At 41.2% G+C, this 24,483-nt stretch overlaps 1 protein-coding gene and 1 long non-coding RNA gene across 3 annotated transcripts in view; one reads left to right on the top strand and one right to left on the bottom strand.

The window, feature by feature from the left end:
- Positions 1 to 624: 624 nt before the first annotated feature.
- On the bottom strand, positions 625 to 22,525 carry glipr2l (GLI pathogenesis-related 2, like). Of its 2 annotated transcripts, none has more exons than XM_059972491.1 (5): positions 22,271 to 22,518; positions 22,074 to 22,182; positions 21,727 to 21,830; positions 15,984 to 16,061; positions 625 to 3,038 (listed from the first exon to the last, which is right to left on the bottom strand). In XM_059972491.1, exons 1-5 carry the CDS (start codon positions 22,281 to 22,283, stop codon positions 2,878 to 2,880), a joined length of 465 nt encoding a protein of 154 aa, XP_059828474.1. In that variant the 5' UTR covers positions 22,284 to 22,518; the 3' UTR covers positions 625 to 2,877. The 2 variants fall into 2 exon arrangements, with proteins under 2 accessions (XP_059828474.1, XP_059828475.1); XM_059972492.1 differs by lacking the exon at positions 625 to 3,038 and adding an exon at positions 12,656 to 13,098 and having other exon boundaries at positions 22,271 to 22,525.
- LOC132395624 (uncharacterized) overlaps positions 21,838 to 24,483 on the top strand; it is an 18,206-nt gene continuing 15,560 nt past the window's right edge. The window contains exon 1 of the long non-coding RNA XR_009512698.1: positions 21,838 to 22,116. This is a non-coding gene — a long non-coding RNA (uncharacterized LOC132395624). The remainder of the gene's footprint in view (positions 22,117 to 24,483) is intronic.

The following is a 24,483-nucleotide window of genomic DNA, read 5'->3' as shown; positions in this document are numbered from 1 at the left end:
GTCTACACTTTTATTCCTTCTACAAACTGAATGATCATGCACTGTATTCCATCTGCTCTTTTTGCCTGTTCTCCCAACCTATCCAAGTCCTTCTGTATACAGAATATAGAATTTGATTTTGTTAAACTGATTTGCTTCTGCAGGTCTACAACATCTGTCAAATTTGTGAAGCTGATGTGCAAAGCTGATATGCAAAGAACAGAGTTGTTGTAACATTACAAGCAATATTGGGATACGTGGCAGCATAATGTTATTACAGCTTGGGGCATTGGAGTTTGGAGTCAAATCCGATGTCAGCAGTGAGCAATTTTGTACGTACCTTCCCATCTCCATGTGGGGTTCCTCCAGTTTCCAAAGAAGTACTGGTTAGTAGATTTATTGGTCATTGTACATTGTTGTGTAATTAGGCTAGGGTTAAAAATTGTTGGGCTGCTGAGCAGCGTGACTTGGGTGTTTTATGCTGTATCTCTAAGTAAATTAAAAAATTGGCTGGAAAACAAAACTAATAAAAACCCAAACGCTGAAAGCAGTGAGTCATTGCACCAGGAACTCTGCAAAGCCTATTTCAGTGGACATAGGCAGGAATTTTATAAGTGAGAATACTGACAACAGGAAGCAACAATCTGTACCCAGAAAAAAATTTAATACACATAGACTTGGACATTTTTCCATTTCACTTTCACACAGCCAAATGTTATGGTTTTAGTATTCAGTTAAGTACAGAATTATTTGTATCAATATAAATTTTTTTTTCTTCAGTATTATTTTTCAATGAACAAAGACTTTGCTTGCTATAATGAAGGCCTGGGAACAGATTTGGAGACTCCCTTTGAAACAAGGTGCATAGAAACCTGTAATATTTAGCAATCTTTCTGGTGTAGTCAATGGAATCTGCTAGATAAACAAGCTTTTTAAATAGAAAGAGAACTTCTCAAGGATGTGCATTCTTCCACCTGACAACAATGGCCATCTGATGAATGACTTGTATGTTTACCTTGTCAAAACAGGCTGGATCACTTTTGGTTTACCTAATCCTTACAGGGAGGAGATTAACTAGCTTCTGACTATTTTTCTCACCATTCCCAGCAGTAGGTAATCCCTGCAAAAGTTAAGGACTCACTCTACCTCCCACTATGAAAAATTTAGGATGATGAATGTTTCTTTAAGAACTTAATCCCTTTGATAACTGTGGAAGAGCTGCAGTATCTAGAATTAATTTCTATTCTTCAATCTTTTTTATCTAGCCAACATTAATTTACAGTAAGATCAGTGATGTTTAATTCTAACCTAGAAGGTACATTTATAAATTGCCTCTTTTTCCGACTTCAGGTTTTCTTTTATTGAGAAACCCACCATAGATGGTAACCACGCTAACTCAAATTATCACCATCCCCTCCCAACTCCCAGTAGCTCAAGCAGTTGAATATTGTTCTGCTAACCACAAGATGGAAGGCTCCAAGTCGAATACATACTTATTAGTCAAATTCTTTATTCTGACTGAATTAGTTTTGTTGTTGCATAACTAGATCGCTGAAAATTGTAACAGAACTATCACATAAAAATAAAACCTTTTGTAGATAAATTCTGACAGAAGAAACCAAAATTATACTTTTTAAATGACCAGAATAATTTTGGGTCATACTGACTGAACTGAAAGCGGCCAAGAAGACAAAGTACAGGAATGTTCTGACCTTTTGGTGCAGCAAGGCAGAAAAATTAATAGGAATAAAAAGTAGAGAAGGAAAAATATTAGGATTTGCCTTCACCATGACCTGAATAAGTGACGAGAGTAATATCAATGTCCATTCAGTTTCCTCATCTCTCTGAAGACTGAGACCATCTTAGAACTTTCCTATGTCTGGAAACTCCACCTGGCCTCCTGCATGGCCATAATATCTTGCTTTTGTGTACAATGCAACCAACTGTGTTCTCCCACTGAAATCAGTCTTTGACTTCTCATTTTTTGCAACTGGAGAAAGAACCAACACAAAACCTATTTAGTTAATACGCATAATATGATCAAGAGGAGGATTTGATTTTTGAAATTGTTTAATGCACAATTTGTTCCTCTGTCTCTCTGGGGATAAGGGTTCAGTACATCCTAGACAATCCAATATTATCAAGTTTGTCCGTCCGTGGGGCCTTGGTCAATGTAGCTATAAGATGCTACCTTCAGTCTCCGCACTTCTGCATTATCGTTGGGCAGAGTCAGCATTTTTTAAGGTTGCTATTAAGTAGTCTTGGATAGATGCTGGTGCACGTGCATGTCAGATGCAGAAAAGGTTTTAACAATGACGTGCCTCCTCTTTCACTGGCTAGTATCCCTAGTAACATCTTGGGTGACGGTGAATATGCAAGTAATGGCCCATGAACAGAATACACAGAGGCCATCTGTTTCTTCTGCAAAGTACAACTAAGAATCAATGAGAGGAGAAAAATAAATTGATGAGCTGAAACCAAAACTGAATAAAATTAATTACTGAATAAAGGTGACGCCAGCTATGACAGATTGCATATTGTGTGCTCAGTGAAACTCAGCTTTCCAGGCAGCAGCAGCAGCAAGACAGAATTTCCAAGAAAATCTGCAGAAGAGCAGCTTGACTTGTGAAACAAATACTTATGGAGCAGAGGCAAGTATCATACAGCAGGCAGGTGTTACTTTGTGTCCTTTAACTATGTGACGAATTGGTCTGGTGCTTTCCAAACAAAGGCATTTCAGGGGTCTTGCAGCAGGACCCCCGTGTAATACTGAGGAATGGTAACACTAATAAATTTCACAGCCTGATTGCTGAGTGGAAATCACCTTGGATTATTGTTCATTCCCTTCAATACCTTTCATGAAGAGACATTCACGGTCTGTTTAAAATTTTTACTAATTTACTTCTTTGGAGGTAGAACATTTTCCTCAAAATATCCCTGGTTCATGATGTTGCCAGCTGGAAAATATCTGGCCACTACAAACGTGGAGCCATCCGTGGCCGAGGCCTTCCCGACACCCATCTTCTTGCTACCCTTCCACACCATTGCTGTAAAGTGACCTACAGAAGAACCAAGAACACTAATTAGTAAATACAAGATCCACTGGGTTACACTCTGCCTCCCTCTCACTCCAAATGCTGCCACAAGTCCTACGTTTACATACATTCATATGGTTCTAACCATTAATGACAGTAATGAACAACCAGCAAACCTCAGAATACTCTCCCCAATTCCATTTTCTTCCAGGCTACATGTGTCCTTAAGACCTGCCAAATCTTTATATTTAATCAGAAATATCGATAAACTATTCCCTCCATTTCTTGCCCTACCGATGTCCCTTCATTTGCTGAGAATTCCTCTAATTTTCTGGTTTTTATTTGCGTTTCCATTCCTTCTGCCCATTTTATCGTATCGCCAGCTCCAAAACAGCATGGTGAGCACACCAGTGCCCCTTAGATTGCCTTTATCTTCTCAAGGATCCAACACGTTACGCTTTTGGATGAAATAAAGCAATAGAAAAGAGTTAAACTTTATATACTTCATTTCATTGTCACTAAGCAATTGATACTAGAGTGTACAATCATCACAGCAATATTTGATTCTGCGCTTCGCACTTCGCGAGACACACAGTCCTTTGTGCAAACGATCATAAAGTGGCCTGTTTATATCATCTATCCCCAGACTGGATACAGGTACTGGTTCTACAATCAATAGCGAGCAGTGAATTGTTATAGAGCCAATGGATGTGCAATTCTTGCTGCTGAAGAAAGCACTTACAAAACAGTGCCGGAAATCCAGCAAAAAGAAAGGCAACACCTATAAGTCTGGTGGCAAATCTGTAGGACACTATTATGTACTTTCTTCAAGAATCACTATTGCATTTGAACTTGTGCCTTACAAGAGACTCACTGCGTATGACTAGGTTCCATTTTCTCTCTTCTGGGAGTCACCGTGGAGAAGCTGTGACGCAGGAAAGCCTTGCTGAATTAAAATATCACTTGTCAACCAGTTGAGATGGAGGAACTGGGAGCTCCCCAAGATCATTCTGGAAGCTTAATTTAAAATGACTGTTGTGCAATAAAATTATAAGATCCTAAGCCAACAATAGCCAATCACAAATTATGCAGTGCAGCAACACTGCAAACACTGCAAGGAGAATTTCTTGCCTGTTAACACTTTACTAAGAAAAAGATCTCTTAAACTTTAGACTGTGGCTCCAAGAGCCCTTTTATCCTCAATTAGTTCACACAAGGAAACATCTCTCAGGTGTTTATGAAAAGGAACAGGTCACTTAAGCACAACAGGCAAAACAATCGAGTTCATTCCTGTTGTAACAGACATTGTTCCCAGCGTCAGCTAACCGTGAATCAGGAACTCACCTCTACCTGAAAATTCAATCCACACTACAGTCCTTTCCCAGTCTTCCACCCTTACCCATTAGAATCCATTCTATTAGTTACAGTGAGGCCAACTCTTGCACTTCCCACCACAGATCAACAAGTTCACCAGAGGCCTTGTGTTGTTCCATACTAATGCATTCACGACCAATCCATCAACAATCAGGTTTTCACTGATGTATTGACAGAGAAGAAAGAATACACTTGGCTTTTCCTCTTAAAATGTGCACAAAGTCCACGCTATACTTGTAACCTAAAAACTTTCCAAAGCTTAACATCTGCAGGAAATAATGCATCTGCAAACACAAAAAACATAGATCACAGCCAAGCCCTTATCTCATCAGCCCACTGGGCTGCAGGACGTGGGGCATCCTATGATTCAGGAATGAGGCATTCTTGTCTGCTGCGTACTCGCAGGACACAAACTATAATACAGCAATCATTTCCTATATGGTGTACGGTTCTCGAATGATAACACGACAAGTAAGTTTTCCATTCTAGAAATTCTTCAAACCAACAGAGGAGGCTGGACCTTGAAACAAATGCTAATTTTACTTTCTGGTGCTTCATTTTGCTTAGTATACTTAAAGATGGTGTGGTCACTGCAGGAGAGGGAGAGTAGAATTAACACTAAACATACAACTGCATGACTATACTTCCCATCCATACCCTTCTAAGTCTTCAAAGTTATGGTCTAGGTGTTACGTCTAGGTCTTGTTTCTTATCTCGGTTATAGTTCTGATCAATGTTTGCACGCCCTGCTTTACATTGGGTGTATTGGTCTACTTAGAATCAAATCATATTCAGAAATTAGATTAGAAATGGACTAAAGACGCACAAAATCCAGAGTGTCAGAAAGTGGCAATAATCATTGTGTAGACTCAGCTTACCCCATTTTTAAAAAGGACTTAGATTCTGAAACTTATAGTGTGCCTAAGGAGCTCCCAGACAACAGTAAAACAGGAAAGATAATAGAATATACTTACAGTTCTATAAAGACATTCCACTTGACAAAACACAAGGCAAATTAAATGTAAAGCAGTAGAATTAGCATTCGCAGATATGCCCAAGGACAGAATCAATACAGGAGCTTTAAATAAATATAGGAACTGGCTGGGACCATATAAAGGAACAATTTGAAATGGAAATACAAGTTGCAAGTTTTGTAAAAATTAAGTTGTCATCACTAGTTCTCAGGCTTGTCTGTACATGTGGTACAAAGGAATACCATGACAGTTTTAAGTTATTCTTTTCCCCCTAAATGAGTAATTCATATCAACTAAAAAAAAAATAACTGCCATATAACTTGACTCGCAGCATTTGGCTAGTGGATTGGAAAATTCAGCTTTTAGAGGGCTTCAGCTTGTCATTAAAGGCCTTGGTATGTTAAGGCCAGAAAAATGCTGTCATTGTTTATGCTGCAGATAATGGAAACGCTTGAGCCATGAATCTAGAAGTGTTTACAATCCCAGAGAAGACAGTACACCCAAGAAAGCTGGCATTATTAGAATCTCAAAACCCTCTCCAGAGAAAGCATATGTTCAGGTTACTGCAGAGTGTGTCAAATATATGGCTAAGAATGAGTGAAGTTACCCACCAATGAAGTGTACTTGAAACGTACTCAAAGTGCACTCCTTTCTGTTACATATGTTTATTTTGAAGTGAATCCAGTCCAGGATAAATAAACGACTGAACACCCACACATTCCTGGAAAGTGCCATTTAAAGCACTAACATAATTACAACTTTGATCCCCATTGTCTGCTTGTGCTAGATCAAAATATTTTTCTCAAGATAGAGACAATAAAGGACAAATGTTTCTGATATCTATGTTGACATTAGACTTCCCTTCTCTCTTGCAGACTGGGGTGAGTTCATTGGGTTTTAGACCAACAACCAATAAGATGTAGAGACAGAATTGGCCCATCGAGTCTGCTCTGACAGGTCATCACGGCTGATCCATATTCTCTCTCAGCCCCAGTCTCCTGCCTTCTCCCCATGTCCCCTCATGCTCTGACTAATCAAGAACCTATTAACATCTGCCTTAAATATACCCAATGGCCTGGCCTTCACAGCCCCCGTTGTCAACGAATTACAGAGATAACATGACCCTCTGGCTAAAGAAATTTCACCTCATCTCCATTCTAAAAGGACACCCCTCATTCTTGAGGCTGTGTCCTCTAGTCTTAAGATTCACCCACCATAGGAAACATCCATCTCAAAGTGGATACAACACAAGGCCAGCACTCTTTTGTGCATAAGCAGCCAAAACTTCATTTCTTTCTGCCTCATGTTGCTCACCAGAGTTAATCCTCCTTGGAACCTTTTCATATAATACCTCTGGTCAATACTGCTTTTCCTCCGGGTATGTATCAAACCTATCTTAAATGCATTACCAGAATGTCAGCGAGTTAGTTAGCAGCATGTGTCTCTGAATCAAGGAAGCGGGTTATTCTTTCACAGTTCATAGTTTTTTAAACATCATAGCAGGAAGCCATCTAGCCCAGAGTCTACGTCAACTCTCAGTGTCATTCCATGAGCCCTTTTCCAGCTTGTAAACTTTTCTCTCTCACCTGGCCCTCAACATAGCCCTGATTCTCCCAACACCAAACTATACTAGAGGCAATTTAAAGCATCCAATTATCTACCAGTCCCTACATCTAGAGATGTGTGGCAAAACTGGAGCAGTCATTAGACATGGAGAACTGTGAACTTCAGAGAGACAGAACAGGTCAGGATAAAGCTATAGTGACTGGAGCTTTGAGAATGAAACTCTACTAGTTGTGCCACTGAGCACTGCACCTGGACGTAGGCCTAACAGAGTGCTGCACTGAGGTATCTTTTGAATGATGGAATGTCTGTTCTCTTGAGTGATTGGAAAAAAAACTATGACATTATTTTCAACACAAACAGGGGAATTATCCAAGGGATTCTGCACAATAATTTTAACTCAACATCAAGATGATGTTGTGATAATTATCACAACACTGCATGTTAAATCTTGCTGTTTGCAAAATGCTCGGAAAAACTCACCAGGGAAACCAGCATAAGTGGAAAGAGAAACCGTTATCATTTCAAGTCTAAAACAGTTTTATAGATGCACCGTAGAAAGCATTCTTCTAGGGTGCATCACAACCTGGTACGGAAGTTGTCCTGTCCAAGACCGGAAGAAGCTGCAGAAGATCGTGAACATAGGCCAGCACACCACACAAACTAATCTTCCATCCTTGGACTCACTTTACACCCTACGCTGTAGGAGCAGTGCTGCCAGGATAATCAAGGACTCGACCCACCCAGCCAACACAGTTTTTGTCCCTCTTCCCTCTGGGAGAAGGTTAAGGAGCTTGAAGATTCGTACGGCCAGATTTGGGAACAGCTTCTTTCCAACTGTGATAAGACTGCTGAACGGATCCTGACCCGAATCTGGGCTGTACCTTCCAAATATCCAGACCTGACTTGCACTACTTTACTTTCCCTTTTCTAATTATTATTTATAATTTATATTTTTATTATATTTACTTCGATTTGTACTCCAAGGAGCATGAAACGCAGAATCAAATATCGCTGTGATGATTGTACACTTTAGCATCAATTGTTTGGTGACAATAAAGTGCAAAGGTTCTGATGAAGAGTCTTTGAGCCAAAATATTAAATGATTTTTATTTATGGATTCAATTATGAAAATCACAATACCCCCAAACATATTGTGCACCATTAACATTCTCCCTCCTACTGAACAATATGACATAAAATGGACTGCTGGAGGATATCTGTGATAGTGTCACCTTATTCCCCTGCATAGAAAGGGTTCTCTCTAACTGGAGAACTCCTTTGGGATTGGAGAGTGGAATCCATTCTATTGAACACTGCTTTCTCAGGGCTTGTTGTAGATATGCTATCAGCTGCTTTGCTGAGCTCCAGTTTGGCATGAGAGACTAATTCAGCAACATTCACTTACAACAAGATTTAATAACTCTGCATATTTCCAAGGGTTGATACTGCTGTACCTGCTAACACCTTCCCAAAACATAATCCAGGGCCGCGGATGCTGATTGACACAACATATACCACAAGTATGTACACGCACATCAGATGCCAAACTGGAATCAACAACACCCAATGCAGCCGAACAATAAGCATTCCGTGGTTGAACATTGGACCAAAAGTAAGAAACAGAATATCACCAAAATTTTAATCTCTGCAATTCCAGAATTTCAATATACTTAAAGTTTACACTGGTTTGTAGGTTTGAAAATGACTTATAATTGAATTGTATGTAAAATGAATTAAGGACCAGCCTTTGAATAATGTCTCAGTGTTGTTAGAATTAAGTATGTAAAAATATCTAATTTCACTGATCCAGTTGATTTTAACAAGCCTCTTCCAGTTCTCATTGTTCATTGCATACTTGATGTCAGCTTCCTATAGGAGTCCTTGAGAACCTGCAGCCACCCACACATTACAGGCATCCGTTGGTACAGATACATTACTCTACCTCCATAACTTGTACCAAGCACAACCTGCAGTCCAGGGGTCTGACGCCCAGTACAGATGCTCAGACCTAGTATGGAGTTGCACTTGAAGTTATCAAAGACAAAGACTTGATTTTCATAAGTTTCAAGTTCAAATTCTCAGACGTGCTCAGCACTCACAAATTCTCCTTTAAGCCAGTTTATTTTGGATTCAAGCTGAAGAGCATCAGGGCCATTGTCACTTGGACAGTCATTTATTTGAAATGGCCAATGGAGAAATTGATTTTCATTTTTCTGTGGTTAAGTCCTAAAGTGCAGTATAATTCACAAGTCTAGAAAATGAGGTTGAAATAATCAAATAAATGTTGATTATTATTCTTACTTTGCCACCAATCTATGCAGAAATTTGCCATCTTTTCAGTTTATAAGCTGCACAAGGCCTGCAAATTTTAGATAGTTTGCTCACCAAGTAGCTAATCTTCCTCCACAGCCCACCACCCCCTCCCCACAAGCAAAATTCTCCCATATAATTGATACAGCCTAGAAAAACACGAAGACAATGCATGTATCACTGAAGCACTGGCAGCTTTGTGAGCAAAATATGGGCCACAAAATGTTGGAATTGGATTTTGTTCATCACTTTGTCACAAACCACACATCAATGTGAAAATACACATAGCATCAGAAGAATAACAAGCACATTAAGCCCAACCATTACTCCAACATAATTTAATGACAGTTCTCATCAATCCCATTTTCCCTAATTACATCCTTGCAATTTATTCTCTCTCACACGTCATTCAAATCCACAACAATTCTCCTTCCACCCACTCACATGAGGGGCAATTTACAGTAGTCAATTAACCAACTGACCAGAGGCTTTGGGAGGAAACCAGGGCACCTGGGCAAAACCCAGATGATCACAGGGTGAATGTGTAAACTCCATGCTGACAGCACCAGAGATCACAATTCAATCCAGCTGCTGGAACTCTTTAGTTTAAGAGAAGCCACCTGGCTTCACCTATCACCTTCCAACTAGTCTCCTTCCTCTCCCCAGCCTTTTTATTCTGGCATCTTCCCTCTTCCTTCTCAGTCCTGAAGAGGAATTTGGGCCCTAAACGTTGACTATCTGTTCATAGACGCTGCCTGGCCTGCTGAGTTCTTCCAGCATTTTGTGTGAGAACCTTCATGTATTTTGGGAAGAATTAGCCATTATCTTCCAATGCTCTCTGGCTATGAGGCTCTCTGGCCAGATGTTTGCAGAGTGGTGAATGTTTCTCCCTTGTTCAGAAAAAAAAGCAAGAACAAGCTCAGCAAATTCAGGCCAATCAGTTTAACCTCAGTCATGGGACAGTCGTTAGAGACACTGACTAGTGTTACGAATTGGAAATGAACCAGCAGCAATAGATTACACATGGAGTCTGGGTTTAATGTTAACACCACTATCTTTATTAGAAACTACTTATCATATAGTAACAAACCAAGATAAACAAAAGTTAACAATGTTATGTGTATATATGTGTATAAATATAGCTCCCAAACTATATTGAGCCTGGGGGAACAAGGCTTAGAGTCTTGAGATGGTAAAGTAGGAAAGTTCCATCATCCACAGAATAAATAATGGAAAAGAGATATTTGTAATCCACGTTGTACTGGAGAGAGAAGGTAAGTACGAACATTTGCGTCAAATCAAATCAGTGAGGATTGTGCTGAGCAAGTGTCGCAATGCCTCCAAAGCCAACATAGCGTGCCTACAATTCACTAACCCTAACCATACACCTTTGGAACAGGGGAGGAAACCAGAACACATGTCGGAAACATGGGGAGAATGTGGAAACTCTTCGTAGACAGCAGCAGGAATTGATCCCTGGTTGGTAATCACTGGTGCTGGTACAGAGTTATGCTAACCACTAAGCTATCATGCTGCCCAAGCTATCACAGATTCAGTAAGTGCTTATGTAATATTGTTACCTCGTCAGAATAATGTTGCTCATGAGTTAACAAATAAAACTAATGAGAGCGATGCAGTTGGACTGGAATACATAAGACTTACAAATGGCTTTAGATAAGGCGCCATTCAATATGCCTTCAGCAAAGGGCAGTATTCAAACTATGAGAAGGACAGTAAGAAAAAGGTCTAATACAATAGAAAGACATATAACAGATTAAGTTTAATGAAGAGAAATGTGAGCTGGTGCAACTTGTAGGAAGGATGAGGAGAGATATAACATAATAAAGAATACTGTTCTAAAAGTTGCATGGAACCTCTTCATTTAAAACGGCAGGACAGATTAAGAAAAGTTCAAAGTAAATTCATTATCAAAGTACTCAGTACAAGGCTGAGTGCAGGTTGGTGGGACTGGGTGAGAGAAGCATTCGGCATGGACTAGAAAGGCCAAGATGGCCTGTTTCTGTGCTGTAATTGTTATATGGTTATACATTAACTTCACCATATACAACCCTGAGATTCATTTTCTTGCGGGTACTCATAGTAAATACATGAAACATAATAGAATCAATGGAAGACCACATCCAACAGGATAGAAAACAACCAATGTGCAAAGGGCAACATACTGCATAAATAAATAAATAAATAAATAGACAAATAATAAACAAGCAAGCAAGCAAGCAATTTATTGAGAAACTGAGATGAAGAGTCTTTGAAAGTGAGTCCATAGAATGTGGGAATAGATGGGCAAAGGGGCAAGTGAAGTTGGGTGAAGTTATCCCTGAGGGCCTGATGGTTGAGGGCTATTAACTTCCTAAACCTGGTTCAGCGGTTTATAAGACATAGAAAAATTCTGGGCTTTATCAGCAGAGTTATGGAGTATAAAAGCATGGAAGTGAGTCATGCTGAACTTTACTGAAATGTTGATATGATCTCAGATGGAACATTGTGTTCAATTGAAGTTGCCTCTTTGGAGGAAGGGTGTGGAGGTGCAGGAGCTTCACAAACATTGTTTTTGGAACAAGGCATTGTAGTTACATGGATGGATTAGAGAGGCTACATGAAAAATTCAAAGCTAATTCCGAGAAAGAATTGAATGAGTGATCAATCTATGGAGTAATTTTAGAGGAAAACGGGAAGCATATAGTGCTAACTCATTCAAATTATATGCTAGATAATACATTAGCTATTGCGCATGATAATAGGTTATAATTCTCTGAATTTTATGAACAACACAACTTTGACCCTGAAGCCTCTCACCAATTGGAGTTTAGTTCAGTGGGAGTTCTAAAACTAAGCCATCACTATTATTCTTGAATCATGGGTCTATCAGAATTGTAAAATTATATGCGTCATGGTCTTTTCTCATCTGGAAAACCCAGTGCTGCAGTGGTGAGTCACCTGTGCTCATCACTAAGCTACTTCACAAGCACTCACTTGACATTTGCAGATTTATCATTTCAGCCCTTTCTCAGGGCTCAGTCCTCAACGGTGAGAACCATGATGACAAGAGTTACGGAGTAGTGAACAGGTAGAACACACCCTGCATATAAAACGATTGTTTAAGAAAAGCAATTCAAAAAAGGTACAATTAGAGAATCCTATGTGAAAAATAAGAATGGCCCTTCATCATTTGCCGAGGAATCTCTGACCCAACAAGCACACTATTGACATCTGAAGATCCTACATTTAGGTGGAGAAAAGTCAACAGTACTCCTGGAGCTGCCATTATTTCACAGCAAACTTCAACCTCGTGTCTACTGTATGAAAATTAATTTTAGTAGTTATTCAACCACAAAATTAGTAACTGTATTCAAAAACTTAATTACAGTTATTAAAATTAAGGCAGTTACCATGATTAGGAATAAAATTAAGTATTGTTTTCTCCTCAATGGCAATATTGGCTTTAATATCTGACTTGATGACGACCATAGACAAAAACACTCAACTGGATTTAGCTTAAAACACAGAAAATCTCACACATAGTGCAGGAATGTGTAGGATGAGAGAAAGGTGGTGCAGAAAGCAAGGTAGTCTCTAAGCCTTTTCAAAGGTACCAATTTGGGAAACCAGGAATGGTCAGTCTGAGAAGAAACACCATCATTCCAGTGACATCAATGAGACAATTGTCTCTCGTGTTTCTTGCGGCTCACAGTGCCGAAACTGTTACGGTAGGGCAGGATGAGCAATGAAGACCTACACCAGAGCAGTTTGAGGAACATCTTCTCCACTTCCATTCCAACATCTGGAACAGAGCTAGAACCGGATGGATTCTGACGGATCACTGCCATGTGTAGATTACACTGTAATAATCAGGAATCAAATAATATGAACTGCAGGTCACTTGCTATCACAACCAGCATGGTAACATAAACAATTAGAAGATGGTAGATATCCATGTTTCAAAAATGATATGTCTGCTATACTGTATATTGGACATAATATTCACATTTCTTTTTGTTCTGATTTTAAAATAATTATTCTTACATACTCTTCACTATGCACAGAGAAAGGGCCATTTGACCAGTTTAAACATGCTGTCAGGGATACAGACCCTGAAAATATTACCCCCTCCCACCAAAGTAAGCACTGACCTTATGGAAAGATGGTAGCATCTCATCAGATTATGCAAGGCCAGACTTTTCCTTCACAAGTTTTTTTCTGTAACAGGCATCAGGTCAAGTTGACTCATGTGGCTGATCTAACAGCAAAACATCAATCAACATGGCCTTTCCACATTTATTCAGTGCATATCAATATTGTTTGGGGAAATAAAGGGTAAATTCTCCCATTATTTCCAGAGACACATTACACGTACATGGTATTGGATTATGCATTGCTAGAAAAACACATGCTTTTGTATATTAGCTTGAAATTTCCTATTGTCGCTTCAAGACCAAATTATTTTTCCAGGTTTATAGATCCAAGATGGCGGTGCGAGGCAGCTTGCAGCGGCCATTCCGGAGCTGATTATCTGTTATTTGTGAAGCGGGGTGCCATAAACAATCATAATTGATTGAAAACGGACGTGGGAGCATGGAGGAACATTGGGAAATTCCAGGAGGACCTTCTTCGTTGCTGCTGCTGCTGTGAGTTCTGGGACTCTGCTGGGAAGAACAGGCCCCCATTCCTCGGGGTCACGTTGCCGATGGCCATTGGCGGGGCCGTCCTAATACGCTCGGCAGAGGATGGTGCTCGGAGAAGCTGTGCCGGAGGGGATGGTCGTCGGCTCAGAGGTTCGACGGACTCAGGTTGCTTTCGGTGTGTGCTGCATCTGCGAGGCTGGTTTCAATGGAGCTTCCATTGTGTGCTGCGTCTGCAAGGCTGAGTCGGGCGCCTTGGATGTCCATAACGGGGGTATTCCCTTCTGCCGAAGGCGTAGGATGGCAAGTATGTCGGGACCCTGGGGACTTGTGGAAACTGTGGTGATTTCTTTTGAACTTACAGTCCTTTAACATCATGGACTATTTTTACTGTGCCCATAGTCTGATTTTTATCAATTATGCTATTGTTTGCACTGTTGTAACTATATGATGTAACTATGTGGTTTTGTGCAGGTCTTGTAGCTTTAGTTTTTGGTCTTGTTTCTGTCTGGTGGATTTGGAGCTCCTTTCCGGGGAATGCGCTGGACGGTAGCGCGATATTAATACGCAGCAGCCTCTCCGGACTCTGGACTGGGGATTGCCAAATGTTACGTGGATTTTCTGGTGTAGTCTGTTTTGTCATATGCTTTCGTGATATCATTCTGGGGGAACGTTGCCTCATTTTTTAAACTGCATTGCATTTGTGGTTTCTAAATGACAATAAACTAAATCTGAAATCTGAATCTGAATTTTTTAAAAAAGCAGCCACTTGCATCTCGGCCTTTGTCAAACATTCCTTCTTGAAAAACACCGAACTAACTCTTCCATAATGATAACAGTAAATTGAGTATCTCACTTAGAAGTAGAATCCTTCTAGCAGCAGCATAAATTTTTATCCCTCCATTGTATGCTAGATTCACATCCTTGACCAACAAATATGTGGTCTCACACACTATAGAATGAAAAATGTCATTTTCTAGATTATAACTCCTAAGCCCATGAGTTGGGCTGAAATCACTGAAGAATCAGTGACCTTTGCCAGATGGGAGAAGAATTCATGTGAAGAAAGTTTTCCAAACGTAGAGTCACAGAACACAACAGCACAGAAACAAGCTTTTTGGCCCATCCAGGCTATGTCAACCTGCTTTTCTAACTAGCTCCATCTAACTGCACCCAGACCATAACCCTCCATACACCGCCCCCCCCCCCACATCCATGTACAGTACTTATCTGAAGTTCTCTAAAATGTTGCAATTGAATCCACATACACCTCCTCCGCTGGCAGGTCATTTCACACTCGAACCACACTTTGAGTGAGGAAGCTCCCCCTCAGGTTACTTATCAATGCTTCACCTTTCACCCTAAACCTATGGCCTCTAGTTCTAGTCTCACCCAACTTCAGGGGAAAAAGCCTGCTTGTATTTATACTGTCTGTACCCCTAATAATTTTGCATTACATGATAAGATCTCCCCCCATTCTCTTATGACTATGAAGTCCTAACATATTCAACCCTTCCCTGTGACTCAGGTCCTCAAGTCCCAGCAACATTCTTATAAATTTTCTCTGCACTTTTTCAAGCTTACTGGCATCTTTCCTGTTAATTGATGGCCAAAACTACATACAATACTCCAAATTCAGTCTTGCCAACCTCTTCTACAACTTCAACAATCATCCCAAACCCTGTACTTAATGCTCTGTGCCAAAAGCTCTCTTGACAAACCTATCTATCTCTAATGCCACTTTCGAGGAATTATGGATCTGTCTTCCCAGATCCCTTTGTTCTACCATACACCTCAGTGCCCTACGGTTCACTGTGCAAGTCCTGCCTGGTTTGTCCTGGTGAAATTTGCCAAGATGAAGCCTGCTATTTCCAGTCAACAAGGAAGATTCCCAACATGATAAAACCTAGAATATATACACAGTTGTCTGCTAATCATCACCCAGGGCAGGAATTATTAAACATCGTCACTTCTGCATCACAACAAAAATATCATGCTTTAAAAAACATCAGATAAAATACTGCAATCACTACAAGGACATTTGGGAATGGTGTGCCTCTTCTGCTAGATTCCACTGAGATGAAAGTAACAAAGCTTGAACTCACCTGTACCAGAGGAAAAGCCAGGACATCTAAAATTGTAATTCTTTATTTCACTGTACCACCTATCAGCAACTTCCTTACCTACAGGACAGATGGAAAAAAAAACAAGTTTTCAATGCTTCTAGTCATTTTAAAGAAGAAAATATGATAAATACACTGTTGTACTAATATTCTACAAAGGCACATATATTATTAAGCAACCATACAAAATGGCTGCTTTACATTAGTTACCAATCTCAAAGTCAACCCCTAGTCTATAAAATGTCTAGTGTCAGACGTGTCAGCAACACAGTCTACCATCCCCATTGGAACAGCCTTAAGTCTATTTGGAGCCTCCGTGCTAAGGGCATTTGTTCATTTATCAAAGCAGTGCAATTGGAAGTTTATGCAGAGACAACAGGGATGACACGTTTCCAATATTTATTTTTAAATTGGTCTGCCACATTTGGCAGGAGGGCAGAGACTATGCTATCTTGTAAAATTGGCCATAAGCTCATGGTTTTTGGTTTTGATCTTCAAATATGCATTTCTTCACATAGTGAAGGGTGGCTGGCACACTGAAGTCAATGTGAATTTCAGATGTGGGAAGATGTCCGTGGTTCCAGGATTTTGCTGAGACCCTTCTATTCAGTTACGTGGGGAGGGGAGATATGAGAGGACCTCTGTTTTCTGGTGACCCAGGGTCATGAACACTTCAATAACATGCACACTGCAACCTTGAAAAATGAGGCTGGAGGAACCTGAGTTTCGCAGTCGAAGTGAACAGCTTCCCCTTGTCTGGCAGGTCAGTTCCACCTCAGTGGGATCCTTGTTTGGAACAAGGTGCTACTTCCTGTTGAGCAAGGTGTTGTTACAGTGCAGCCATGACTGATTCCGTTCTACAATGAGACTGAGTATTTTGGTGAACCTATTGACATTGGAAGCTGAAGGTAGTTTTCAGACAAAATACTGAAGTACTCAGAACACAAAATAAAATTTTATTCTATCTGCCCAGGGGAACAAAACCAGATTGATGAGAATGTCAGCTGAGCTCCTCATACAAGGACTAATCAAACAAACAACACTGGAGTACCTCTTGCAATACATGACCAGAGGGAAAACTAACGTCAGAGTAATGTGCTGCAGTTAGAACATAGAAACGCTACAGCACAATACAGGCCCCTCGGCCCACAAAGCTGTGCCAAACATGTCCTTACCTTACAGATTACCTCGGGTTACCCATAGCCCTCTATTTTTCTAAGCACCATGTACCTATGTAAAAGTCTCTTAAAAGACCCTATCATATCCGCCTCCACCACCATTGCCGGCAGCCCATTCCACACACTCACCACTCTCGGCATAAAAACTTACCCCTGACATTTCCTCTGTAACCTACTTCCAAGCACTTTAAACCTGTGCCCTCTCATGCTAGCCATTTCAGTCCTAGGAAAAAGCCTCTGACTATCCACATGATCAATGCCTCTCTTCATCTTATACACCTCTATCAGATCACCTCTAATCCTCCGTCACTCCAAGGAGAAAAGGCCAAGTTCACTCAATCTTTCTTCATAAGGCATGCTCCCCAATGCAGACAACATCCTTGTAAATCTGCTCTGCACCCTTTCTAAGGCTTCCGCATCCTTCCTGTAGTGAAGTGACCAGAACTGAGCACAGTACTCCAAATGAGGTCTAATCTGGGTCCTATATAACTGCAACATTATCTCTCGGCTCCTAAACTCAATTGATGAAGGCCAATTTAACCACAGAATCAACCTGCACAGCAGCTTTTGAGTATCCTATGGACTTGAATCTGAAGATCCCTCTGATCCTCCACACTGCCAGAAGTCTTACCATTAATACTATATTCTGCCACCTTATTTGACCTACCAAAATGAACCACGTCACACTTATCTGGGTTGAACTCCACTTGCCACTTCTCAGCTCAGTTTTGCATCCTATCAATGTCCCACTGTGACCTCTAACGGCACTCCACACGATCCACAACACCCCCAACCTTTGTGTCATCAGCAAATTTACTAACCTATACCTCCACTTCCCAAGTCATTTATAAAAATTATGGAGAGAAAGGGTCCCAGAACAGATCCCTGAGGCACTCCACTGGTCACCAAACTCCATGCATGACATAACCCATCTACAACTACTCTTTGCCTTCTCTGGCCAAGCCAATTCTGGATCCACAAAGCAATGCTTCCTTACTTTCTCAATAAGCCTTGCATGGGGTACCTTATCAAATGTCTTGCTGAAATCCATTTACACTACATTTACTGCTCTACCTTCATCAGTGTTTAGTCACATCCTCAAAAAATTCAATCAGGCTCGTAAGGCACAACCTGCCTTTGACAAAGCCATGCTAACTATTCCTAATTGTATTATGCCTCTCCAAATGTTCGTAAATCCTGCATTTCAGGATCTTTTCCATCAACTTACCAACCACTGAAGTAAGACTCACTGGTCTATAATTTCCTGGGCTACCTCTACTCCATTTCTTGAATAAGGGAACAACATCTGCGACCCTCCAATCCTCTGGAACCTCTCCCGTCCCCATTGATGATGCAAAAATCATCACCAGAGGCTCAGTAATATCCTCCCTTGCCTCCCACAGTAACCTGGGGTACACCTCACCCAGTCCCGGTGACTTATCCAACTTGATGCTTTCCAAAAACTCCAGCACATCCCCTTCCTTAATATCTATATGCTCAAGCTTTTCAGTCTACAGGAAGTCATCCCTACAATCGCCAAAGTCCTTTTCTGTAGTGAATACTGAGATTGATTAACAACAGCCTCCCCACCAGTAGTAGCTGGTGATATACGAGGGAGGCCGGGGGGGAAATCACTTAACAAAGCAGCAGCAATTTCAAAAGTTAGGTACATGTGGCAACAACAAAAATTAATTTGGTGTTGTCAATTCATTTTCTAAAGATGAAAAGAGGGAGTGTGGAAAAATGTATTGATAGATAGTCTAGGATTGAGAAAACAAAACACTTCAGAGAAAAATTCAGTGGCAAATTCATATTCTACCATTCCAGAAAGGTGAAATGTCAACTGCTCTTCTCTCTCCATAAATGATTTCTGACCTGTTGAGTATCACCAGCATTTGTGTTTTTATTTCAGCTTTTCAGCATCTGTGTTATTTTGTTTGAGTGTGCCTAGGGTTAGGGCTGTTTCCGTGTTATACAAGGACAGAAATCCAATTGAAGGAATTGATGAAGGAAAAGATAGATGAAAATATGCAAGGCTTCAATTCTCCCAGTGCCTAAGAAGAACATGCTAACCTGACTCAAAATCTGTCGTCCAGTAGCATTTACATCCACTGTGATGAAGTGCTTTGAGAGATTGGAGATTGAACATAACAACACCTGCCTGAGAAGTGACTTAGATCCACTGCCATTTGCCTACCAGCACAACAGGTTTCAATAGGTACATTTAATGTCAGAGAAATGTATACAATATACATCCTGAAATTCATTTTCTTCATAAACATCCACAAAAACAGAGGAGTGCTAATGACAGATGCCATTTCATTGGTTCCCCACTCAACCCTGGAACATTTGGATAGCAAAGATGTATACATCAGGATGTTCTTTATGAGCTAAAGCTCAGCATTCAATACCATCATCCCCTTAAAACTATTCAGTAAGCTTTAAAACATCAGCCTCTATACCTTCTCATGCAATTTTATTCTTGATTTCCTCACTTTCAGACTCAAGTCAGTTTGGATTGGCAATAACATCTGCTTCACAATCTCTATTAGCTCCGGTGTACCACCCCTGCTTTACTCACTTTATACTTGTGACTATGAGTCTGAGCGCAGCTCCAATGGTATATTCAAGCTTGCTAACGACTCCACTGTTATTGGCGGAATCAAAGGTGGTGATGAATCAGCATATAGGAGGAAGACTGAATTTTTTTTTAACCTACTGAGATCCATCAGGGTTCAATGGATCCATCAGATCCATTCTGGCCCCTTGAGCCACACCACCCAGCAACCCCCTGATTTAATTCCAACCAAGTCACAGGACAATTTACTATTAACCTGCCAACCGGTATGTCTTTGGACTGTGGGATGAAACCAGAGCACCTGGAGGAAATCCATGTGGTCGTGGGGAGAACAAAGAAACTCTTTACCAGCAGCAACAGGAATCTGACGGAATGATGCTACAACAACCTCTCACTCTATGTCAGCAAGATCAACGAGTCAAGTATTGACTTCTGGAGAAGGAAACTGGAGGTCCATGAGCCAGTCTTTGTTGGGGAATCAGAGGTGGAGATGGTCAGCAACTTGAAATTCCCCCACGTTATCACTATAGAGGATCTGTCCTGGGCCCAGCATGCAAGTGCCATTACGAAGAAAGTACAGTAGCGCCTCTACTTTCTTAGAGGTTTGCAAAGATTTAGCATGACATCTAAAACTTTGGCGTACTTCTATAGATATGTGTTACAGAGAATATTGACTAGTTGCATCAAGGCCTGCTATGGAAACACCAATGCCCTTGAATGGAAAATCCTACAAAAAGTAGTGGATGTGACCTAGTCCATCATAGGTAAAGCCCTCCTCACCATTGAGCACATCTACACGGAGCGCTGTCGCAGGACGCTGGGATCCATCAGCGGACCCCACCATACAGGCCGTGATCTTTTCTCGCTGCTGCCAGGAAGAAGGTACAGGGGCCTCAGGATGCACACCACCGAGTTCAAGAAGTTATTACCCTGTAAGCACTGGGCTCTTGAATCAGAGGGGATAATTTCACTCAACTTCACTCACCCATCACTGAACTGTTCCACCACATACTGAGTCCACTACACCATGGACCCGATTTTAAAGACTCTTCATTGCACATTCTCATGATTTATTGCTTATTTATCTTTTATATTTGCACAGTCTTTTGTACTTCGGCTGTTTGCCTGTCCTGTTGGGTGTGGTCTTTCACTGATTCTGTTGTGTTTCTTGGATTACAGTAGTGTATTAATGCAAGAAAACAAACCTCAGGGTTGTACATGGTGACATACATGTACTTGGATAACCTCTGCAGACTTTATTAAGAGTTCATTCACTATGCATGAGTAAGTTTATAATATAGTTAGCAATCTTATCAAATAACTAAATTAAAAAATCAATATTAGTGGGAATGTCTTCCCCCATCTGTAAAACTATAAAAACATGAATGGCAGATAAACCATTCTCTACTGGCACCCCAAGCAACACACACAAAAGCTGCGGGAGCTCCATAGGTCAAGCAGCATCTATGGAAATGAATAAACAGTTGCCGGCTTTTTTTGGCCGACCCCTCCTCAGCCTCCCAGTCGCAGGAGCATTGATTTGAACATTAGAAAATCCCAGAACTCGACACCCCCAGCAGCCTTTCCTTGGAGTACTGTATCAGACAACACAAATGGAACACTGCCCTGTCCAACAGGATCCACAATTAGAAAGCACAGACCAAGTGCGTTTCACTTTGCTTTACTCCTGTCGTAAGCACAATGTAAAAACTTATCATGAGGTGGTTAACCTGCAGTCACGAGATTATATATACGGGAATGGAATCCACCCAGCTTTTCCAACAAGATTCCCCTGGCTTCTGACTCGGTCCTGAACGGAAGCTTCAGATCAGAGTAATCAATTTAATAAGCCAAAACATTTTTGCTTAGTCTGAAATGCATATCCATTTTGTCGATGGGTGAAAAATATATGTCGACCTTTAAGGTTTTATTTCAGATTCAATCTTTGGATCAAAATTAGCGCACTAACCCGGCTGATCATACGACGCCCAGGCCAGGTTCTCTCCGCACTGTCCTCTGCTGGATTCCGAGCTATGTTTAAGCACCCGGGTACTGGCTAGACTCTCCGCGTATCTGAAGGGAAACAGAGGGAGTGAGAGAGGGGACATCAACACAACGTGAAGAAGAGAGTGAGACTGAGCGTTATGGCAAAGGGGGAGTCTGTTAGTCAACGTACAGAAAAGGAGAGAACGGCCATCAACATTTTGAGGGAGGGAGAGAGCGCAGTGCGAATCGCAGCGTGAGATGGGAGGGAACAGCCATCAACACGAGGGGCAAGCAGACCATGCAAAAGAGAGAACGGGAGGACCTCCTTACTGTTGTGCCTCTTTACAAAGTTTGTTGCACAGTTTCAACGCAGGTGCGCCATGTTTCTTCCTATAATCATTGTGGGCTTTTAAAACTTCGCGAGAAAACTCCTTAGAAGCTGAAAATAAATTAAAATGTCCGATCTTTATAAGAGTACCAAAAGTCAGTTCCCGGATAACGGTGTAAATAAGCATGAAGGGACTAACCTGATTTGCCCATGATCGGTGGTTGCCGGCTGGCTTTGCAATAGGAAGCCTTACGGTTACTTCGCCCATCCCGCCAGCCCTTATAAGGAAGAAATGCTCCCTTTCCCCGGGTCCCGCCCGGAGGTGGATCGCCAGGGTGTGTGGCGCTGCAACCGCACTCCCCTCAGGGCGGGCGGGCGGGCGGAACGAGTGCGTGTACTGGGAATCGGTGATAGTTCTGCTGTCGAGGATTAGTGCTCCCCGGCGCTGTTAGTGGCTCAGAGATGGGGGAGGGGGGAAAGATTTATTGCAAAGCAAAATCGTGAACGCTGTTAACCTGAGAGGAACAAAGGGCACCCAGCAGCTCAAATCCGTTAACATGTGTGTGGTTAATATTGCAAATCGGTGACCTTGCTTCCGATCCGGGAGATTTTGTAAATGAGTTGCTCCAGTGGTGGAGAAGGACATGAGAAAGCATATGAGAAGGACTGTCTTGGGGAAGGCAGATGAGAAAAGGGGCAACTAAGGGAAATAGAGATGTGAAGGGGCAACATAATCAGAGTTTCTGAAGTCAACCACTATGAATGCTGGAGATCTGTTTTTGTTGTTGTTGAGATGAAGATCTCACTGGCAAGACCAAGATTAATTGACCATCTCTTGAGAAGATGGGTAAAAGCCTCCATCTTGTGAAGCTAGCCCCATATTAGGCATGTGGTCTGAGACTGAAATAAATTAATGATTTCCGGATCAACAAAATGAGTGGATGGAGAACCTACAGATTGGGGTGTTTCCAGGTGCCTCAACCTTGTGCATCTTGGTAAAAAGTTTTGTGGCAACTCAAGCTTTCAGAAATCTTCGCGAATTCTGGTCAGCCTTTGTTTCTGTTACCGGCAGCCAGGTCACCTCTCTTGGACTGTTCCACATCATAGCAGTGAGGTAAAAAGGAAAGTGGGACATTGTAGGCCAAGAGCATCTGTGAAGGCAAAAGGTGTAAGTCAACATTTCAAGTTGAGGTGCAAGGTCTCAACCTGAAACATCAACTTGCACCTTTGGCTTTCACAGATATTGCTCAACGCACTGAATATTTCCAGTGTTCAGTATTTTTATACCAAATTCCAGTATCTGCAGTCTTTTTTGCCTTTACAGCAGTGAGTTTGGCTGGGGTTCAGGGTTAGCATAACTGAAAAAAGGTAAATGTAATAGCATAGCCATCATGCAAGAAGCAACTGGAAGGCACAAGTCATTTCTCGTGTTGTGATGAACATTCACAGTCCAGCGCCTGGGGGTGGGGGAGGAGCTTTACGCTAAGCTCAGCTTTCTAACTCAACAGCTGACTCTTCCAGGGGCCAAAGAGTTGTTACTAAGTAAAAATTTCAACCAATATTCCTTGCCCAGCATCTTGTCATAGACAAGTGAACACTACTGTTCACTAGGGTTCTCGTCGGCCCATTATTTAATCAGGAGAAAACAATGAGGTCCACTTCAATTTAATTAAACAATGCATTCACCTGGCCTGACGAATGTAACTGAAAAACATCACATGCATGTGAAGACACCAAGTAGCAAGTAACAGTACAAATGTTCGAGAGCATTCAGGCTTGTTAGGAATGGTCAAGGAATAACAAAGAGAATGACAGAAAGATGGGGTGACTAGAATCCATTCCTCTGCCTTCGACTCACTTCATCTGCAACTCATTGGCTTGCCTTTTTAGCTTAAAGGAATTGTACCTGTCATTTGGAAATCTTTTTTAAGATAGAAACCCAAAGTTGTAAATGTGTTTTAAGAATTTTAGTTAAATTTATGTGTATCACTAAAAATAAATGAACTGTGTTTAAACTACTTCGTTAGCGAAAAGTATCTCCTCCATAGTAGGGAGGGGCAGCCCACTGCTCAAACAGTGGGTAATCGCAAACAAACTTGCCATGGAGGATAAAAAGGAAAGTGATGTAGCCTTTGAAGAGTAAGTGGCTACAGTATAATCTCCCTTTAGTGAGGGTATCTGTAGCTATCTATATTGGATAGGGTTAAGAACTTTGTTTGAGATCAGAACTCCACAGACAGCAAATTCAATACCATCACAGTACACCCTGAAGACTTGTACAAGATGCTTCAAACACCAAGCCACTGATTATCTTTTGTGTGTCTCTTGGCTTGGTTCAATGTCAATCATTGCTTGTTGATTTGATGTAAAGTGCAGGTACATACCTGTTTTGGTGAGTTCAGGTTCGGAGCT

Source organism: Hypanus sabinus, chromosome 6, assembly GCF_030144855.1.
Source record: "Hypanus sabinus isolate sHypSab1 chromosome 6, sHypSab1.hap1, whole genome shotgun sequence".
NCBI classification, from domain to species: domain Eukaryota; kingdom Metazoa; phylum Chordata; class Chondrichthyes; order Myliobatiformes; family Dasyatidae; genus Hypanus; species Hypanus sabinus.
This window is presented reverse-complemented; position numbering and strand designations above follow the sequence as displayed.

What these genes read in the sequence shown, in the direction of transcription:
- glipr2l (XM_059972491.1), bottom strand. An exon ending in CTTTGTAAAGAGGCACAACA is followed by an intron (nt 21,831 to 22,073) that starts GTAAGGAGGTCC and finishes GTTTCCCTTCAG; the next exon opens with ATACGCGGAGAGTCTAGCCA. An exon ending in TGGCTTTTCCTCTGGTACAG is followed by an intron (nt 3,039 to 15,983) that starts GTGAGTTCAAGC and finishes GTTCTTCTGTAG; the next exon opens with GTCACTTTACAGCAATGGTG.